Raw genomic sequence first — 21,444 nt, forward strand, 5'->3', positions numbered from 1 at the left:
CATAAGGAGAAGAATAACGACGTGCAATAAACTGTAAAACTGTTTGCACTACAAACCAGTGTGTTCATAAATTCGATAATGCATTAAAATAATATGGTAAAACACCAATTTACAATTTGCTGTGTTGTGCAGCTAAAAATAGCTGGACGCGGATGAGGCTGAAAGCCAGACCCTTAACATTTTTAAATCGACGAAAAAAAAAGATGGAAATAAAATATATTTGCCATTTTAAAATATATTAAAATGGAAAACATTTATTTGAAATAATAATAATAATATTTTACAATATTGATGTGTTTACGGTTTGTGATCAAATAAATCTTCAGTCTTAGTGAGCTTATAAGAGATTTATATAATATTTGTAGTTCAGTTACTAGCTTCAGTTTCAGCTCAAAAACGACATGCTGCCAAGACCATCTCCGCATAATATTTAATAATAAACTAGGAGTCTTTTTGTAGCGCTCCACAAAAATAGACATCTGGCTCCATCTTCTGGTCAATAGAAGCACTTGCGCTGTTGGTGCAGTGCATTTCCTAAACGATAGTGGGCGCTGCTGTCCCGCTTCCAGTCGCTTCTCCGCTCGCACAAGGAATGTGCTTGCGTTGCGCAGGAAACCGCTAGTTTCTCAAGACTTAGAAATACGGTGGATGCAGAGTTAACCGTATTGAATTCACAATTTAGTAGAAAGCCACCAGAAGAACATTTCATAGTTTTATACAACGTAGTTTTATAAAAAACTTTCCCAGCAGCCACCTGGAGTATTTTTGTGGAGCGGGTGTCGTTAATCGTTTATCTGAGGACTTGAGTTTTATATTTCACTCAGCGACCGTTGACTTTTGTCACACTGTTGTGTCAGTATAAAAACCTACTTTTCAAGTCTTTTTTTCGTCGGGAAAAGAGGATTACGCTTCGAAGATGTCCGTGGCGGGCTTGAAGAAGCAGTTTTACAAAGCCAGCCAGGTTTGCGAGTTACTTTTTTTCCCTGTTGTTTTCTTCCATTGAACCGCAATGCTGTGCCAATTAGCTTAGCCTGCTAACGCTGCGCTAAACTTCAGTCCGCTATTCTGCACTTTAAAAATGTTTTGTGTGTTGTGTTTTTAACTCTTTCTGAATATATACAATGATAAACCGTGCTGTTGTTCAAATGTCATATCTCTGTAGAGTTATAAACTGCTTGCTTTATGTATTTATAGTCGGTCTTGTGTTAACTTGCAGTCGTTGCAATATTTAATATTTTTGACAGCTTTCACTGGTCATAAATAGTCAGCGTCACTTTATGGGTGCGTTCACACCTAATTAGAGGTTACAATGTGTAAAAATATGCAAAAGAGGGTCTGTTTTCTTTTAGCTTGGCATTGCAATACAACGCCCCCGTCCTTACTATATCACTCCATTTGCCACGTTTACTGCAGTAAAATGAACGATTTGGCACTAAGCATATGCTCATGATCTGTTCGTGAATTTGGGTTGTTTTAAAATATAAGCATACATAGGCAAATTCTACATAGAAATATTCACATAATACACTGCAGCATCAGGTTTACCCAGTATTACCGCAGTTTCTTTCAATGGCATCTGTTGGACAATCATGTTTTGTTTGTGTCTCTCTTGTTTCTATGGTTCACCCTTTAAGCTGGCAATATGCAGCTGGAAAATGTGGCTTACACCACTAGCTTTCGTTTTGAGCAAAAGTCAGTCTTCAGTGGGTTAAAGAAACCTGCATGTGATTAAACAAGCAACATTTGGGTCAATCCTGCTATGCAATATCTTCTAAGATCTTTTAGAAATAAATATGCGTATAAGTGTATTGCATATTGCATATTTGACCCTGGAACACAAAACCAGTCAAAAGTAGCACAGATATATTTGTAGCAATAGCCAACAAAACACTGTATGGGTCAAAATGATCGATTTTTCCTTTATGCCAAAAATCAATAGGATATTAAGTAAAGATCATGTTCCATGAAGATATTTTGTAAATTTGATAGTATTATGCATTGCTAAGAACTTAATTTGAACAACTTTAAAGGCAATTTTCTCAATATTTAGATTTTTTTGTACCCTTGTACAAATAGTTGTATCTCGGGCCAAATATTGTTCTATCCTAACAAACCATGCATCAATGGGAAGCTTATTTATTCACCTTTCAGATGATGTATAAATCTCGATTTCAAAAAAATGATATTAATGTGGTCCAGGGTCACATATGTCAATTTGTATTTGTATAGAAGGTAATGCCGATGTTTCAGACATTTTTGGGTCAAGGTACTTCAAATGTATTAACTTTACACAATGGCCAGAATATTAATATGAAATGAGAAGAATTCCTACAATGATGAACATAAGCTGAAATTTATCTTTGCTAAAATTTAAACTATTATACCTATCTCTGTCAGTTTGTCCAAAAGATGGAGGTAAAGCGAGTAATACCAAGACTAACAGGGTGGAAAGTGAAATTGAAAACACAGAAAACAAAAACTACAAAATAATTAGGTCCAAGAACACATTTTAATTAAAACTTTGATTAGAGCAAGGAAAGTATGAAAAAACATGAGATATATTTTAAATATTTTTTTTACTCATGTTAAACATTATTATGCACTTTGATCAAAGCAGTAAAATTATTAGACATTTTCACTCCTATTTTCATGTATTTGTGATATTATAGTAAACAAAAACCAATGTGGTTTCCAATAGTGAGTTTATTATAGTAACAAATATATTAATGCATATCATGGGTGCATGAAAGTGTACTGCATAACAGCAATAACTCATTTTCAGCAGATCTTTGTAGAAAGAGCTTTTCTGGTCAGGTATATCTTAAAAATTACATCCATCTGGTTTAGTTGAATATTGTCTTATAATAATGGTAAAAGTGAAACAGAATGATGCATGTGCGTGGGCTCTCAGCAGGAAGCGTGTTAGCTTAAAATGTGCCAAAAGTCTCACTTTGACCCTGTGAAGACAATCAAATGTGTTATCACGACAACCTCCTCTTGATTTTGGCTGCGCTTGGGTTGTTGTGAGAAGGTTCTTTGTCTGTGGTTTACAGTGTAATTAACTCAAGACTTAATGTGTTTTTCGTCAATTTGTTAGTTTCTCATTGCCAGCGGTTGTTTTCCAAAGGGCACATGAGCACAGATGTAGGGGAAGCAGCGCATCTCTGTCCTTGTTCGCTGATCTCAGCAGGAAGGGACAATCGGTTGCCCAATTTCCTGTTAGGAACATGCTCAGATCCCCAGTGGGGGGTTTACATGAGTGGAGGAGTACAGCAGGGCAAAGGAAAATGGCCAGCGTTTGGGCCTGAGAGGCGGAGTATGAATCATGCAACACTAAGGGGGGTTGCTGTGCTCTCTTCCACTCTGCCTGGTTCTTTTTATTGGACTGCAGTGCTGCAGCGATCTCATGCCAGCATTCCACAGTAATCAATACTCAACACAGGCCGGACACCCTGCCAAAAGACAAACTCTGACACAAGTCACACCCTCAGTCCTGCCTTCCTCTTGGTGTGCTGTCCGGAGAGCAGTTTGAGGTTGCTTTTTTTTTTTTTACTGTACACACTAGGGAATGTTTTTCATTTTGCTTTTTTCTAAACAGAAACACTGTTTTTGTGCTTTGGGTTTCTGCGGCCGTGTTTCCAAATGGTAATGGTTAGAACAAAAATACAGTTGTAAGAATTAGAATGACTGATATGTGATAGGTAACGCATCTTACCACAGCATAGCTTTTGTGGTATAGAGTCTGGTGTGCTTGCTGCAGTGTGCACTGCACAGTGACGGGGTTATAAAATGCTTAACTTGGCTAATATATGAAAATTACCTGTAATAAATCTGCCAAAAGAACAAAGCTTTAATCCTTGGGCAAAAACAATATTATTAGGTTAAGTGCTTTCTTCACCATAGAAATCTAATGAAGTCGCTGCAAAAATGACTCATCCTGAGGGCATTAAAGATGTATGAGTTTGTTTCTTCTTTGGAACAGATTTGGAGAAATTTAGCATTTCGTCACTTCCTCACTTGTAGTGAATGGGTGCCGTCAGAGTGGGAGTTCAAACAGCTGATACAAACATAATAATTCACATGACTCCAGTGCATCAATTAATGTTTTGTGAAGTGAAAAGCTTCATTATTAAGATGTTTTACAAGTCCTCTATCCATAATATTGCTTTTTCCACATTGTTTAAATCAGGAGAGAATTATACAGATCAAGTACCAGGTTTTACAAACAAAAGTAGTCCAAAACAGCTCTGAACAAATTTTGTTGGTGGTTTTTGATGTGACAGGACAACAGGGTAGGGAACATTGTTATAGATAGCAGTTTATATGATTAGTTCACTGCAGAATTAAAATTTCCTGATAATTTACGCACTCCCATTTACTGGGCATTTACTAAAAGCGGACAAGATGAGACAGAGTTTTTCATCCCTACCCTACCTTTTTTAAACTGGAGTACACAGGCAAAGAACTAACCATACATGACCTTTAAAACGGGATTACATAATCCTTATCTTGTGCACAAAAATTTTAATATCGCATAAAACATTTGCAAATAAGCACTGTTTCCATCCAACAAGTCAAAGAGAACAAAATTGTCACTTCCTGATAAACTGACACTATATATTACTAAGAAAAGTCACTGAATATAGTAATTTTCCCATATAATAAATTACTTGCACCTCAGAGCGAGCAGACGAAACATGATAAATGTGATCATTTCTTTCGGAGGTGGATGCCTGCTGTTTGGAAATGCAGTCGTGTAAGAGACAATTATACAGAAATACTCTGACGACAGACTTTGCTCAGGCATTTCAGAATGACCATAACAAGATGCAAGTTTTTGGCGTCCCATAGTGCAAAGTCACATTTTTTTTGATGCCAGTGGAGGAATTTATTCGGCAAATGCGTTCCCTTCTCCCATTATTTGCATTAACTCTTTTTTGCACCTCAAGTGAACGTAAAAACTTTCTTGCGAATTAAGGGATTTTAATTCCAAATGTGGCGGAGCCATCACTTGTTTTTGATGCAATACTTCAAAGTGCGCATTAAAACAAAGTGGTGGAAACATAGCTAATGATGAACTGAATCTAACTAAAAATTGAGTGTTTACAGTTGTCCTTTTGCTTTATTTTTCTGTAGACCCTGTGTTATCAATATTTTTATGGCAGTTTTCTGTTTACAAGAAAAGGTTAGGTTATGGTACTTTGTCATTGTTTTGGAAGTGGATACACCAAGTTTGTATGTGGAAATTGGAAAGTGGACTGGCTCCTGTAAATTGAAGTTCATCCATCTAACTCTGCCCGACTGCAGTCAGTGGGGTGGTGCCAACCCAAAAGGGTAGTAATTTCTGCACCACTGCAGTACAGTGAACAGTCTTTGTGAAAACTTCCTCTGTCTTCCACTGGACAGACAAACAGGTGCCATTGGTTGCTCTGTTGTTGCTGTGTTAGGCTTATCGAGATGCTGCAACAAACATATATCGTTTACACTCCTAAAAATCATCCTACGAATCATGCCTTCTCTGCATAGTAAGATAGTATAGGAGAAAGTATTTTAGCTGAAGAACCATCACCTTTAAGCAGGTGTCTATGTAGTAACACATTTGCTTGACATTTTGTTTTGTTGTGTGGGGATGGCATAAGTGGTATTGTTCTGAAATTCCTGCGTTGTCTCTGGCGGTTGACTCACAGTCATGCATTCTTCTCTTCATTAGATTCACAAGCACAGCATTATCTATGGAATCTGGTCTTAGTTTCAGTCTACTCCTGCTAAGTCTGCTTTGGCTACGTTGCTGGCTGTTTGTGTGTGTGCATAATTGTGTCCAAGTTAGCATTACTTTGCATACTTTATCGACAGTGAGTGTCAGAGCCAAGCCTCTGTATTATCTCTTAAGCTGCTGATAAGGCCTCTTTCACTCATAAATATACATAATCATGTTGCCCACTCTATGAGCTGTACAGTTTCATTGCGGGAGTGTCTGAATGAGATCATTACTCTTGGAAAGAACAAATGGTCTTTTGGTGTCTCTCTGGATGTCTTTGAACATGTATTTTATGGAATATGCATCAAATTATTATTATTTTTTTTTAATTTGTTTACGAAAATTGGATTTTAAACAGTTTGGGAAGGTGGCACTTCATTGGAATGTTAAATTAAAGGGAACTTGAACACAGCAGTCTTTATCTGTGGCCTTAATCTAAGCCGTATCATGTTTTCTGCTCAGTTTATGGCGTTGACTCTATCCAGTGTCTTTCCCCACCTCAATATGTTGGAGACGTTTGGATGCACCGCTTGACTTGCACAAAACACTGGTTAATTATTAATTAGTTTCCTTGTGCCCTGGTCTGCCAAACAAACTGAATTGCACCAATATGCAAACATGCTTAGAGGATATAGAGGAGTGAAAAGGTCACTGCAAGCAGACACCTCTGTGTCAGAAACAGCTGTGGTTGTAATGGAGTGTACTTGCGCTGATGTGTTTGGCTTAAAATAACTGTTGTATTCATCTTGATGCAACTGTGTCAAGTTGTTTAGGGTTGCTTTTGTGCATGGTGGTATTAACAATAATTTATTGTGAATTTTTTATATGACATTACACTAACAATTAAAAATATTGCACATGAAAAGTATGAATTCTGTATGAATGTCTGCCACAGACATTGGACAAACTTGATTGCAAAATGGATTGCTATGGACCGTCAGTGATAAGCTTACATTTATTTTTTTGACTTCTAAAAGCACTGTTAGTGAAATCTGTTCACTGCCTTTGTGTGTGTGTGCCACAGTCATCTTAATTTGGTGGCTTTAGTCAACAAATATTATGCAAATAATTTTGATTTTAATTCATTGGCATAATTAATTCAATAGACAGCCCTAGTTTAAAGGAGTGGTTAAATTCCAGAACAAAAATTTACAGATAATGTACTCACCCCCTTGTCATTCAAGATGTTTGTGTCTGTCTTTCTTCGGTCATAAAGAAATTGTTGTTTGAGGAAAACATTTCAGGATTTCTATCCCTATAGTGGACATCTATGGTGCCTTTGAGTTTGAACTTTCAAAATGCAGTTTCAATGCAGCTTCAAAGGGCTCTAAATGATCCCAGCCAAGGAAGAAGGGTCTTATCTAGTGAAACAATTGGAATAACTCTAAAAAACTCCTATCTTATTTTCTTCAGTATCGTCCTACATTGCTGTTTTACCTTTTTTTGTAAAAGGCATTTGACCTTCTTTGCATGTTTATGTTGTAAACACTGGGTTGGTACTTCTGCAGCAATTTAGGATAATTTTGAAGTTGGAGGAGAAAATGAGATGGTAGTTTTTCGACCTAACCTAACTGTCTTGAACTGGCAAAAACAGAGTTCACAAAGACCTAGACAAGATGGGAGTTTGAGGTTAAAAAGTATATAAATTGTAATTTTTTTAGAAAATAATCAAATGCGATTTCCATGTGCATTTTGTTAATAAAGCCGGTTCTGTAATTGGCAGTAAATCTTCATCTCCTGCTTTCTGATAGAGCAGCATTTACTACACATAGCCGTAGTTCACTGATAGGTTACGCAAAAAAAAATGCAGACTATATTATTGCGCGATTATGAAGTCGAAAGAAATAGTCCGTGATAATGACAGCTGTTTGTGTAGCTTCTCAGTGAACTATGGCTCTGTGTAGTACATCTGAAAGTATGTGAAGATACCACATTTAATAACGTATTTTTACTCTAAACTCACTTCATAACATCAATCGAGTGTTTGAAATAAATCCTTCTGTGAGATGATGTAGCTTCTTACACAGAATAAGGCGCACAACATATTTCATAGTATTCTAAGCAGTGATAAAGGTATTGTGTTATAAATATACTTTATTATAATGAAAATTATAATAATAAGAACTAGACCATATAACGTCATAGTCGTGTGTTTATTAGTCGTATGAATTGATGAAAGCAGTTAAATCTTTTGTTTATTTAGCTGCAACGATAAGCATTTCCTGGGTTTCTTATTCGGGCATATTTAGAGTTTCGTGCAAGAGCACCCACTGGTCTTTGGATGAATATTTACTGTTGATCACAGAACCGTGCTTCACTGAAAGATACGGGTGACAATCGCAGCTTCTGCCTAATCACAATTGCGATTTCATTTCGATTTATTGTGCAGCCCTAGTTTTGCTAGACAAGACCCTTATTCCTTGGCTGGGATTGTTTAGAGCCCTTTGAAGCTGCATTTAAACTGCATTTTGGAAGTTCAAACTATGGGACACTATAGAAGTCCATTATATGGAGAGGAATCTTTTAAGTAATTTGAATTGCAATGCTTGTTGAATTGCAGTGGATTGTTAATGGATTCTAAATACCTTTGAGCTTTTGAAAAAGTCTTTTTAAACTTGGGATGGTCTTAAGATCAGTTGGATTGTGTTGTTCTAGTCCTGCTTGTTTACGGTTTAAGTAGGCCGTAGAAAACGCTTGCAGTATAGGAGAAAACTTCAAGGAAACAGGTGGTTGTAGATAAATAATCTTAAACCCAGTCACAAAAATAGCAAAAACATAAAATGAGCTTCTCAACATTGCAAGTTACAACCATAAAATGACATGTGTTTGTGATTAATGCTCTTATGACGTGATATGACAAACATGCAGTTCTTTCCATGTTGAAATATATACGCTTCCTCCAGTTAGGGTCAAAAAACTCATTGAAATGAATAACATATGTTAGTGAGGATTGAAACTTAACATGTGGCCTTGTTTCAACAGTTGCACGGTCACTGTCTTTGGTTCTCCAGGACATTAGGTGTGGGACGAGCATGTGTTCCAGAGTCCTGAGAACAACAACTGTTGTGGCAGACGCAGGTTCACACAGAGCTTTTTTGTTGTCACCTTCATAAAGTGGAGTCTTTATGTACTTAAGTAATGCATAGTGTGCTGTATAATATTCACAATGATTTACTAAGAAGTCTTTTTGGAACCATTCAAAGTTTTAAGAATGAACGCTATGGACATACAGAGGGAAAAATGATTCCCTCCTAAGTGAGCACAAGAGAGATGAGTTAAGGGGAGGGCTAATTGGATTTACATGTGTACAGTGCTAAAATAAGTGCCTTGTGAAAGTTAGCTATTTTCTGCAACGTTTATATATTGTGTGGAATCCAGAGGTTGAAGGAAAGTTGATAGATGTCTGTCACATGGATCCTGATGCAGATTTTGTTGTTTGTCATGTTTGATCTCGCCTTGGGCCCCTTGTGAGTTTAAACTGCTGCTGTCCTTGCTTTTATGTGTGGTTTAGACTTTAAAAAAAATGAGCTTCTGATTCTGCACAGATTTTCTTCTACATAACATTATTAGTGTTTTCTGTGCTTGACATTCAGGGACGTTGTCAATGATTTACATAATCACTGAGAGTTCCAAAAGTGAACCGGTTGAATCACATCATCTTTAAAAATAATTTTTATATGTTATAGAATCAGGCTACATTTCATGCAGACTTGCATATGCAGAATTTTCTGTCTTTTTTAACATGTTATTACACTTTGCACATATATATCTTTTATTAAACAGTGTTATATGAAACTCCAGTGAATAATGGTTCTGATGCATGTTTCATGAACCTTAACTTTTTTCATTTTGATATAAATATCTTTTAAATAAGTTAGTCACTAACCACCCTGACAGATTTAGTTAGATCGTCAAGAGCTATTTGTTAATGAATTAGAGTAAACTTGGTCAGATTGTGTATTCTGAGTCTTGGTTTGATTTTGTGGTATGATCAGTGTAAGCTTATGCTGTTTAGTTACATTTTGTATTTTTCTGCCATTGTAATACAGTCATTTCACTCAAAAAATGATGCTTTGGCTAAACATGATTCAATCGTGGACAGTGGTTCCACGTGATTGAATCGTGTTATTTGGACGTGACTGAATCAAGTTATTTGGACATGTCTAATTTTAGTTTAGTTTTCTCAGTTTGCTTTAGTTTGTTCTACATGAAATATCTAATATGTCTCCATTATGTAGAACCACTGTCCATGCAAGTTCAGCCATAATATAACCTGTCTTTACATATACGTTGTTAGTTGTTGGCAGTTTAAAGATGGTACTGTGTACATCCGTAGCACTCCCATTGAAGTTGCTTTTTTAATTGAAGCAACTTAGACTCTTTATAGCAGGTCCTCAACCCAACCACCCACTTCACACTTCACCACAATGGGTGACTCACCCAAAAAACACCAACATATAACAGAAAGTCTTTAAAAATGCAAACATTAAAGGAGAACTCCACTTCCAGAACAACAGTTTACAAATAATTTACTCAACCCCTTGTCATCCACAATATTCATGTCTTTCTTCCTTTAGTCGTAAAGAAATTATGTTTTTTGAGGAAAACATTTCAGCATTTTTCCCCATATAATGGACTAATATGGTGCCCCGATTTTGAACGTCCAAAATGCAGTTTAAATGTGGCTTCAGACGATCCCAAATGTGGTTGTAAATGATCCCAGCCAAGGAAGAAGGGACTTATCTAGCGTAACGATCATTTATTTTAATAAAAAATAATACAATTTAATATACTTTTTAATGCCAAATGCTCGTCTTGTCTTACTCTTCCTGGACTGTTTTTGTTCCTGATCATGACAGTTAGGGTATATCGAAAAAGTCCCATCTCATCCCTCAACTTCAAAATCGTCCTTTATCACTGTTTTACCTTTTTTGTTAAGGGTGTTTGATCTTTTTTGCATGTTCACTTTGCAAAGACTAGGTCGGAACTGGGTCGGATTTTTGAAGTTGAGGGAGAAAATACGAGTGGAATTTTTGACATACTCTAACTGTCTTCAGCCAGAATACACAGAGTTCAAGGACTGCAAGACAAGACGAGCCTTTGAGCATAAAAATTATTTAAATTGTATTTTTTTAATGTAAATAACTGATCGTTTCGCAAGATAAGACCCTTCTTCCTTGGCTGGGATCGTTTACAACCGCATTTGCCTTTTGGAAGTTCAAAATCAGGGCACCATAGCAGTCCATTATATAGGGAAAAATGCTGAAATGTTTTCCTCAAAAAACATAATTTCTTTACGACTGAGGAAAGAAAGACATGAACATCGTGCATAACAAGGGGGTGAGTAAATTATTTGTAAATTGTTGTTGTGGAAGTGGAGTCCTCCTTTAATACAACATTAGACATTAACAAGTCTCCCTATTTTCTCATTTTCCTAAAAAATGCATAAAATAACACTTTGTTTCAACATTTTCTTTCCCCACATCCAGCCGTAAATCGAGTGTGATGAGAATTGTAAAACTATTTTGAGCTACTTGATAGAACATGTTCTTTTAAATGTAAACATTGAGTTAGGCCAAAAAGGAGTTGTTTCAAGTCAGTTTAACATGTTGCAATCATGTTTGAACGAGAAACCTGATACAATGGTGTTAAAGGAGTTTCACTTCCAGAACAAAAATTTACAGATAATTTACTCACCCCTACGTCATTCAAGATGTTCATGTCTTTCTTTCTTTAGTCATAAAGAAATTATGTTTTTTGAGAAAAAGATTTCAGGATTTCTCCATATTTCTCTCCTAAATGCAGCTTCAAAGGGCTCTTAATGATCCCAGCCAAGAAAGAAGGGTCTTATCTAGCGAAACGACTGGTTATTTTCTAAAAAAAAAATGTACATATGATATACCTTTCAACCTCAAATGCTCATCTTTTCTAGCTCTGTGTGAACTCTGTATATTCCAGTTCAGTACAGTTAGGGTATGTCGGAAAACTAGTTTTCTCAATCGTCCTACATTGCTACAGAAGTACCGACACAGTGTTTACAATGTTAACATGCACATTTGATCAAACGCCTTTACGAAAAAAAAGGTGAAATGGGAGTTTTTCGACCTACCCTAACTGTCTTGAACCGGAATACACAGAGTACACGCAGAGCTAGACAAGATGAGCATTTGAGGTTAAAAATTATATAAATTGTATTTTTTTTTTATTTAATTTTATTTATTTATTTTAATTTTTTGGGGAAATAACCGATCGTTTGGCTAGATAAGACCCTTCTTCCTTGGATGGGATCGTTTAAAGCTCTTTGAAGCTGCATTTCACGGCCACCATTGAAGTCCACTATATGGACAGAAATCCTGAAATGTTTTCCTCAAAAAACATAATTTCTTTACGACTGAAGAAAGAAAGACACGAACATCTTTGATGACAAGGGAGTAAATAAAGTATCTGTAAATTTTTGTTCTCCTTTAAAATGGTGTTTAAATAAAGTGTACAGCATTTAAATTTTTTTTTTTTTTTTGAGTGATATTGAATTAAAATTGGCTTTTTCTTTGTTTGTGTCAGATGGTGAGTGAGAAGGTTGGGGGTGCTGAGGGAACTAAACTGGATGAGGAGTTCAAGGACCTGGAGAGAGTAAGTACAGAGTTTTTTCCCACACTGCAGCCAACAGTCTTTCGAAAAACATTGATTTAAACATTAAGTGATTCAAAGACTTGACATCTGTCCCACATATCCATCAGTAAGATTTTTTTACACCACCTGTGTTTTTTCTGGAAAGTTTCTTTCACTTACAGAGTGAAAGTGGTGTGGCTGTAGTGATCCAGGATTGTCTTTTTTAATAATTATCTGAAATGTTTATTCACTAACAGTGTCTTATTCACTGCAGTGTCTTAGATTTTTTTTTTTTAATAATCCTGAGTAATGTCATCTGATCTGAAAACACTGCTCAATATACATTAAACTACCACTAAACATTAAACACCCAAAAGTTACTCACCCTTATGTTGTTCTAAACCCGTAAGGCCTTCGTTCATCTTTGGAACACAAATTAAGATATTTATGATGGAATCTGAAAGCTTTCTGACCCTGCATAGACAGCATGGCAACTACCACGTTATAAATGTTCTTACTACCTTTCTGGGCCTTGAATGTGTCAGTAGCATTGCTGTCTATACAGGGTCAGAAAGCTCTTGGATTTCATCAGAAGTATCTTAATTTGTATTCTGAAGATGAACAAAGGTCTTACGGTTTTGGAACAACATGAGGGTGAGTAATTAATGACAGAATTTTCATTTTTGGCTAAACTATCCCTTTAATGGCTTAACAGATTTGATATTGCCTCTTTTCATTCAGTTCCTCTGTTAATAATTTATTGTTTTAGTAAAAGGATTTATAGAATACTAGCAAAATAAAGATGAATTAAAGAGCGGTGTTCTGATAAATCTTATGTAGGGATGTTCAGTGCAGAAACTATAAAGAAGTGATAAAGTACAGTCTGCTAGCCATTATTTTAAAATAAACCCCATCTGGAAGGTGATATTAATTTTATTGCAAAGAACAATAAAATGGTTTGGTTATTTTGTTTGGCCTTTAGTAGTGTGTGTGTGTGTGCCTGGTATTTATCATGTTATGGGGACCAAATGTCCCCACAAGGATAGTAATACCAGTAAATTTTGACCTTGTGGGGACATTTTTTAGGTCCCCATGAGGAAACAGGCTTATAAATCATGCAGAATGAGTTTTTTTCAGGAAGTAAAAGTCACAGTTACCTGTGAGGGCTGGGTTTAGGTGTAGGGTAGGTGTTGGGCGATAGAATATACGGTTTGTATAAAAACCATTACGCCTATGGAACGTCCCCATAAAACATGGAAACACAACGTGTGTGTGCGTGTGTGTGATCTCAGTGCACTGATTTCCCCTCTGTGTTTCTATAGAAAGTAGACGTGACAAATAAAGCTGTGATAGATGTCATCTCTAAAACATCAGAGTACCTGCAGCCCAATCCAGGTAAGACCAAAAAACGTTCCTGGAGCTTTTATTTTATCTTTGTGTCTAAGATTTGTATACATTATAGTCCTTAAGCCCAAAGTGCACTTTTTTAGAATGCGTATAGTACATGAGACGAATGTTTATCATCAGCGTAGTACTCACAGTCAGATTTTGTTAACCATGCATACAGTGCACACTCAGCTTGCACATGTGCCTTAAGGCCAATTCACACTGCACTGACAGATGCAGACCAAAGCTGACAGCCAACCAAGTACAGTATGTCAGTTTTTAGGCGTTCCAAAACCCGACAAACACCAATTCAACATGTTCAATCAATAAGCGCCAACCAATGGCAACAGATGCCGACTGGGGTAACACTGATCAGTCAAAACCAGATGAAAGTTTCTATTGCCATTTGTCGGCGTCTGTCGGTGCATTGTGAACTGGCCTTTAAGGGATTTTCATGTGCTTTTGGATGTATTATCCAGCTCACATACTGTTTTACAGCTACTGCATAGTATAAATTTGGCATATTCGGATGCAGGGAAACTGCTGAAGACAGCAACAATAGACATCCATGTTGACAAGCGCTTGTTTGAAGGGATTAAGAGATATCCACAACTCTAGTTTAAACAAGTGCAAAGACATTTAGTTGATGATAGCTTCTGGAGAGATATAGCGCATGCACTGAACAAGGATGAAACTTTGTAGCGTGCATGAATTAAGTGCTTATTCACATACACTATCAAATACTTCTTTGCTGATCATTACTGTAAACCATATTTTTTCTTCTGTTCCTTTTACACAGCATCTCGTGCAAAGCTCTCTATGTTGAACACCATGTCTAAGATTAGAGGGCAGGTGAAAAGTCCGGGTTATCCACAAGCAGAAGGGCTGCTGGGAGAATGCATGGCAAAGTATGGCAGAGAACTTGGAGAGGAGACAAACTTTGGTGGGTTTACAAATTGAGTGCAGCTTTTAAAACCTCAGACATTTTGTTTGTAATTCTCCCGCTAACCAAATGTACAAAACAACCACATATTTGTCTGTAGGTGGTGCTCTAGTTGATGTTGGTGAAAGTATGAAGAGGCTAGCAGAGGTGAAAGATTCATTGGACATTGATGTCAAACAGAATTTCATCGACCCTTTACAAGGCCTGGCTGACAAGGACCTGAGAGAAATACAGGTTTGCTTACATTTTTTGTCTGTCTCTCACACAAATATAGTTTAAAGATACCTGTATGCTTTTTTATTTTTTTTTTAATGACACCCAAAACCATATAAGTGCAAATTTGTACCTTTATTGGTACAACAGCTTAAACTCCTCTGTACTGTAAAGTATTCTTTTTCCGTCTTGAGGAATATATATTTATATTTAGTGTTCATTTCCTTTACTTTGAGTCATGTGGTCTTTTCCACTCTGGTTTATTGACATGGAGAGTTTTCCTCATTCTCAGCACCATTTGAAAAAGCTTGAAGGACGCAGGCTGGATTATGACTATAAGAAGAAACGTCAGGGGAAGATTCCAGATGAAGAGCTCAGGCAGGCTCTGGAGAAGTTCCATGAATCTAAGGAGGTGGCTGAGATCAGCATGTACAACCTTCTGGAAACTGATGTAAGGATTTACCATCTGACAGCTTGATGCTTCATTTGGTGTGTTTTTGTGCTTTTGTGTGTCCTGGGGGGTTGTGCTAATCCTATTAGCAGTACTGAATAATTCAGTGTTTGTCTGGAACACCTTACCTTACTGATTTATGTACCCACTGAACTGTCTCTATCTTAAGAACATTTGGCAGTGACTGTCACTTTAGAATTAGCAGTATTGAAGATAAAACTTTTTCTGTCCTTTTTTGACTCCAGCCCATCAGTGGGGTCAAGACAGGTAATCCAATAAAGCTGCAGTGCAGCCAAAAGGATAAAAATCTTCCTGGCTGTAGCTTTTATCTGATGTTTATGGCGATGTCAGAGCGCCATCTATTGGTTGAAAATGACGTTAACGTGATGAGGGAATAAACAAGGGCTGGTGGAGTCTATGGAAAAAGGCTATTTTAAATTTGTAGATGTAAAGTAATACACTGAAGACAGTATGGTACAGTTTTGAACTATAGTAAATATTTAGTGTGAACAGATAACAGAGCTTCTAGTCTAAATTTAGCAGTCAAGTGAGACTCGTGTGAACTTAAGGCCTCAGGTATTACTCATTAACTAGACTGTTTGCTTATAAATGTGACCCTGGACCACAAAACCAGTCATAAGGGTCAATTTTTATAAACTGAGATTTCCACTGATGTGTGGTTTGTTAGGATGTGACAATATTTGGCTGAGATACAGCTGTTTAAAAATACGGAATCTGAGGGTGCCAAAAAAATCAGAGAAGATCACCTTTAAAGTTGTCCAAATTAAGTTCTTAGCAATGCATATTACTAATCAATATTAAGTTTTGACAGATATTTAATTTACAAAATATCTTTATGGAACATGGTCTTTACTTATTGATTATGGCATAAAAGAAAAATCGTTAATTTTGACCCAGACAATGTATTTTTGTCTATTGCTACAAATATAGCCGTACTATTTATGACGGTTTTGTGGTCCAGGGTCACAAATGTTGTTGTGCTTTTCCACAAGCATGGATGTGCATGAGTGAGAAATAAATGTGTCTTTTATATATTTAATGTGTGTGTGTTCCTGTGCAGATTGAGCAGGTGAGCCAGCTGTCGTCACTGGTTGAGTCTCAACTGCAGTACCACAGACAGGCGGTTCAGATCCTGGATGAACTCTCTGACAAACTCAGAGACAGGTGTGTATGTGTGCACATGTGTCTTTGCAAAGCATGTGTGTTTCCATAAAAAGAAGCAATAAATGACTCTCGTTTAACCAACCAGGATGAAAGATGCTCAGTCACGTCCTCGTAAAGAGTATGTGCCCAAGCCCAAGCCTGTAATTGACTTTGGAGACACCAACGAACAGTCCAACGGTGGCTTTACCCCGGTATCTGCTCCACCCATGCGCAATGCAGGTAAGACCAAATACTTCACCTGCATAACATGGCCATAAATACCTGTTTATCATCCTGGATGGGGATAGATGATCTTCATTACGTTTGAGGATATTCCTCAGACTTGAGACTAGTAGGAGAAAGGCACATTGTGCTTTGTGGGGTTGCGGCCTGGTGGCAGGGTGTGATGAGACCGCCTGTGCGTGTGGCGGGATAGGCAAGACAAATGGACAGCTGTCAGCTGCTCTCTTCGTCAGCCAGTGACCCTGTTCTGTGTTCTCTTCCCATTACGTCATCAGAGCCATATCGCCATACCGGCAGAATAACCACGCGGAAACCCAGATTGCGTGAGTCAGAGAGTGTGTGGCTCTCTATGTGGTTGCATGAGAAAGTTTGTGTGTTTATGTGCGTTGGGGGGAAGTTACTGGGAAGGTGCAAGAAAATAAAGAGCGTAGGAATGTGCAGATATTAGAACCAGATATTAGATATTTTAATTGTGCATTCTCATGTCCAGTATTTGTAGATTTGGATTTGTTTAATTTAATCTTGATTTAAAGATAATTCAATATTGTTGAATGTATTAATTAGTTAATCTCAAAATGAATATCCATTTTCCATACCGTATGTTAAAATGTTGTATATGATTATGACTTAAAATTTTAAACTACTTAATGTGGGCCATTAATCAGTTATTAGCCATACAATAATTATGGAATCATCGTATTGACTTGAATTTTAATGTTGGTACATGCCTGATATTTTTATATGGAGGAGAACCAAATAAGAATGTCTTCTCTTCATTAAATGGTAGTTTATTGCACTAACTTACACCAAACTACAGGTTACATAGTGTCATGTTAGAGGGTGCGCATGCTTGATGCGTATGTATGTAAGAGAGGAAGTGTGTACGAGTATCTCTCTTTGTGTGTGTGCAAATGTGCGCATGTGTGTTGGCCTCAAGCACAGAGTGTTGCTCCACCTAACAGAGTGATCCCCTGCTGCAGACTGAAATTGGAGGTCTTCTGTCACATCACCACAGACCCAGGCTTTGGCACTCGACCCCTCACTAACACAGAGCACCTTGTCCTAACCCAAACGGTTGCAGTGGGATTAAAACTATGTGTTAAACACTAACACACATGGCACTCCATGATTTTGTTTTAACAGATTGGTCTGGGAAAAGTTAACATTTTGATTCTTATGTTGTTATAGTTTATTATAGTTTTTAAAGATTTTCCAAAATACAACACACAACAAACAAACAACATTGTATCAGACCTCACATGTACTCACAAAGAAAGAAATAAAAAAATAAATAAATAAATGAAAATAAATACAGAAGTAGAAAAAAAAAAACAGAATCTGAAAGAATATTAATATATCTTTAATACTTCCTGAGTTACAAACGTGGAAGCTTGAGGCAAAAAGCCATTTTTGAACTGTTTCCGTTAACATATAATAAAACAAAATTAGCTAAAGTCAGCAGATTTTACTAATAATCTTTCAAAAACCATTCTAATATGTGGATTTGTTGCTCAAGAAACTGTTATTATTATTATCAATATTTAAAACATTGAGTACATTTTTTCTTTGATGAATAGAAAGATCCAAAGATCAGCATTTATCTGAAATAAAGCTTTTGTAACATTATACACTATGCTATTCAAAAGCTTGGTGTAAGTATAATTTTTTTATTTTATTTGGCAAGGATGCTTTAAATTGATCAAAAGTGATGATAAAGACATTTGTAATGTTACAAAAGATTTCTATTTAAGATAAATGTTATTCTTCTGAACTTTCTATTCATCAGAGAAACCTGAAAAATTCTACTCAGCTGTTTTCAACATAATAATAATAATATAAATGTTTTTTGAGCAGCAAATCAGAATATTAGAATGATTTCTGAAGGATCATGTCACTGGAGCAATGATGCTAAAAACTGGCTTTGAAATCACAGGAATTAATTATATTTTAAAATATATTCAAATAGAAAACAGTTATTTTAAATAGTAAAACTATTTCAATATTTTAATGTTTTTGCTGTACTTTGGATCAAATAAATGCTGGCTTGGTGAGCAGAAGAGGCTTCTTTAAAAAAATATTAAAAATCTTACTGTTCAAATATTTAAACTGATAGTGTATGTCTTTCTAAAAGGGTCACATTTGTATTTTTACAGTTAATTTTAGGTGTGTATACACAACCTGAATGTGACACTTTAGAGTAAATAATTCCTTTAGCAATCTAAATTTTGTCTTATTTGTTTCTTGAGAATGTCAGATATTGGTTTAATACTTTTTTTATCACTTTGTCTTTAGAAATGTCATATTATAATAAAAAGTTTATTCAGACAAGGACAAAATGTTTTTAAAACACTTACATTGTCTGACCCATGAGGATGTAATAGTTAATTTACTGCTGTAAGTGCCAACAGTATATTTCTTTTTTAGTTTTTATTTCCTCCACTGTATACTAACATCCCTCAATCCCAAAATCCCTCCTTAATATCCCATTCTCATTAAATCTCTCATCTTTCTTTTTAGCAGCGGAGCAGCCGTGCTGTAAAGCGCTCTACGACTTCGAGCCAGAGAACGAAGGTGAATTGGGCTTCCACGAGGGCGACATCATCACTCTGACCAATCAGATCGATGAAAACTGGTATGAAGGCATGCTGCGTGGCCAATCTGGATTCTTCCCTCTCAACTACGTGGAGGTGATCGTTCCCCTGCCACACTAAGAGGTCTTCGTTGAGGAAAAGAGGGGGAGAGAGAGAAAGAGCAATAAAAAGTGAAAGGGAGAAAGCTGGAGGGAAGTGAGGTAGGGAGAAAAGGAGCCAGTTGAGTTCATCTTGGTCTTCATCCTCACCACATTGTTGCCGTTGATCCAAATGTACCTGTACTCTGGCACTTTTACACATTGGTTTATTATTTTGAAGGAGGGAACTTTGGGAAATGATGACCTTTCACATTCCAGGACTGACCGGTTGACTGACGTATGGACGGTATAACCTGGTCTTTAAGCTAAAATTTCAGATACACTAACTCGCTTCATTGTCCAAGTCTTTTAATAACGTCTCGTACTGTTTGTGCTGCATTAATAATGATGTCCCTGTGATAAAATTATGTTTAGGCGATTCTAAATCAGTACAGATTCATTGAAAAGTTGTATTTTGACTCGACTGGTCCCCTTACTGCCCCTGCTGGTCAGGCTGCGACATTGTCCTTCTTCAGATTAAGGAGAAACTGCCTTGAATCTGTGACGAACACGTAAGCACTGTGGGGCTGTGCGTGCAGTGTCCCAATGTGCAGCAATCCTGAGCCACAGACCTGTAGAGAGGATTTAGTCCTTTTGTACGCTCCATAATTTTAACATTTTCTATAGCTTTTTGTCATCTAATATTTTTTCATGTATATTTTTTACAAGATAATTAGATGCTGAATTGCACCTTGCATTATGTCATAAAGGTGAGCTAAAACACCTAAGGGATGTGTTTAGTCAGGTAGAGAAGGTTTTACTGCACTACAACCATTTTAAAACACTTTCCGCCCCCTTTACAACTTCTAACTCACTAAGGGTGGCAGACAAACCATTTACACACTTGTTTTCTGAAGGAAACACAGCCAAATAGTTCTTCTTCCGGCAGCCTGAATAATAGAGTCTTCCTCTCTCTTTCTCCTCTTTTGATGTCGGTTTACGACAGTCTCTACATCTGATGCTGCTGGCAGTGTCCCATTATTTCAGGTGTGTATATGTGGGCGTTTAGGGTGGGTGTTGGCTCATAAGCCCCGTATTAAAGTCTAATTAACAGAATATTTTGATATTAAAAAAAAAATCTTCCCATCTTCAGAAATGAAGGGATGGTGCTACATCTCTTGCTCTCCCCCATATTGTTAGAGCTTTAAAAGTGGTTGAAGATGTAGTTTCTTCATAACTCAGTGTTCCATAGATTTTAGGATGTTTTTTCAAATACTGTACCATCGCACGCCATAAAAGCATGGACGTACACACCATCCATCCCGACTCGAGTCCTGTCTGCGTAGGCCACCTCTGTGCCCGCATCTGTTTACATGTTTTGTCCACGGTTTGTTTTGCTCACCGTAACAGACCGTTGTAGATGTGCTGAAGCAGACAGGCTGCGATTACCGTTTCAATGTGAAGAAAAAGGTTTTAGTGCCTTTTTCGATGGCAAGAATGGATCTAGAACACCAAACAAAATATTAATTATGATTTTCGAGCTAATATGTAGTTTCTGTCTGTCCTTTTTCTTTATTTACGAAGGGCTTGTTGGTTTCAGTACTTGGCATGAGCTGTGACCAGATGTACGAGCATGTGTACAAATGTGCCTTTGCAACACTACAAGTTTAGGAAAACAACAAATGGGTTATATCTGTCTAATCTAATGACGGTGCCAGAATGATTTTCATGAAAATAAATCATTCTGGCACTGCTCCTTTTAGTATTATATTATTTTTTTATATGCATACGAAACCATTCAACCTTTTTTATTAATGATTTTTTGCATGTTAGCTTAATAGCAGGCTGATGTATGTTGTAGTTTTAAAGTCTCCTCTTGTATGTTTCAGATTTAACTGCATTATATTGTTATTCTTAAATATCCCAAACCCTAAATATTTGTATCTTATTGTGTCCACTCGTCTTTAAGTAAATAAATTCAAGAAAGTACTCCATTTGGTTTACTTGTT

General features: G+C 36.7%; 1 protein-coding gene across 4 annotated transcripts; it reads left to right on the top strand.

The window, feature by feature from the left end:
- The first annotated feature begins 575 nt into the window (after nt 1–575).
- On the top strand, nt 576–21,438 carry sh3gl1b (SH3-domain GRB2-like 1b). Of its 4 annotated transcripts, none has more exons than XM_051116818.1 (10): nt 576–961; nt 12,320–12,388; nt 13,690–13,762; nt 14,553–14,696; nt 14,797–14,930; nt 15,202–15,360; nt 16,442–16,545; nt 16,631–16,764; nt 17,043–17,090; nt 19,285–21,438. In XM_051116818.1, exons 1-10 carry the CDS (start codon nt 917–919, stop codon nt 19,476–19,478), a joined length of 1,104 nt encoding a protein of 367 aa, XP_050972775.1. In that variant the 5' UTR covers nt 576–916; the 3' UTR covers nt 19,479–21,438. The 4 variants fall into 4 exon arrangements, with proteins under 4 accessions (XP_050972775.1, XP_050972776.1, XP_050972777.1 ...); XM_051116819.1 differs by having other exon boundaries at nt 19,288–21,438; XM_051116820.1 differs by lacking the exon at nt 17,043–17,090.
- Nucleotides 21,439–21,444: the final 6 nt, after the last annotated feature.

This window comes from Labeo rohita, chromosome 8 (assembly GCF_022985175.1).
Source record: "Labeo rohita strain BAU-BD-2019 chromosome 8, IGBB_LRoh.1.0, whole genome shotgun sequence".
Classification (NCBI taxonomy): Eukaryota; Metazoa; Chordata; class Actinopteri; order Cypriniformes; family Cyprinidae; genus Labeo; species Labeo rohita.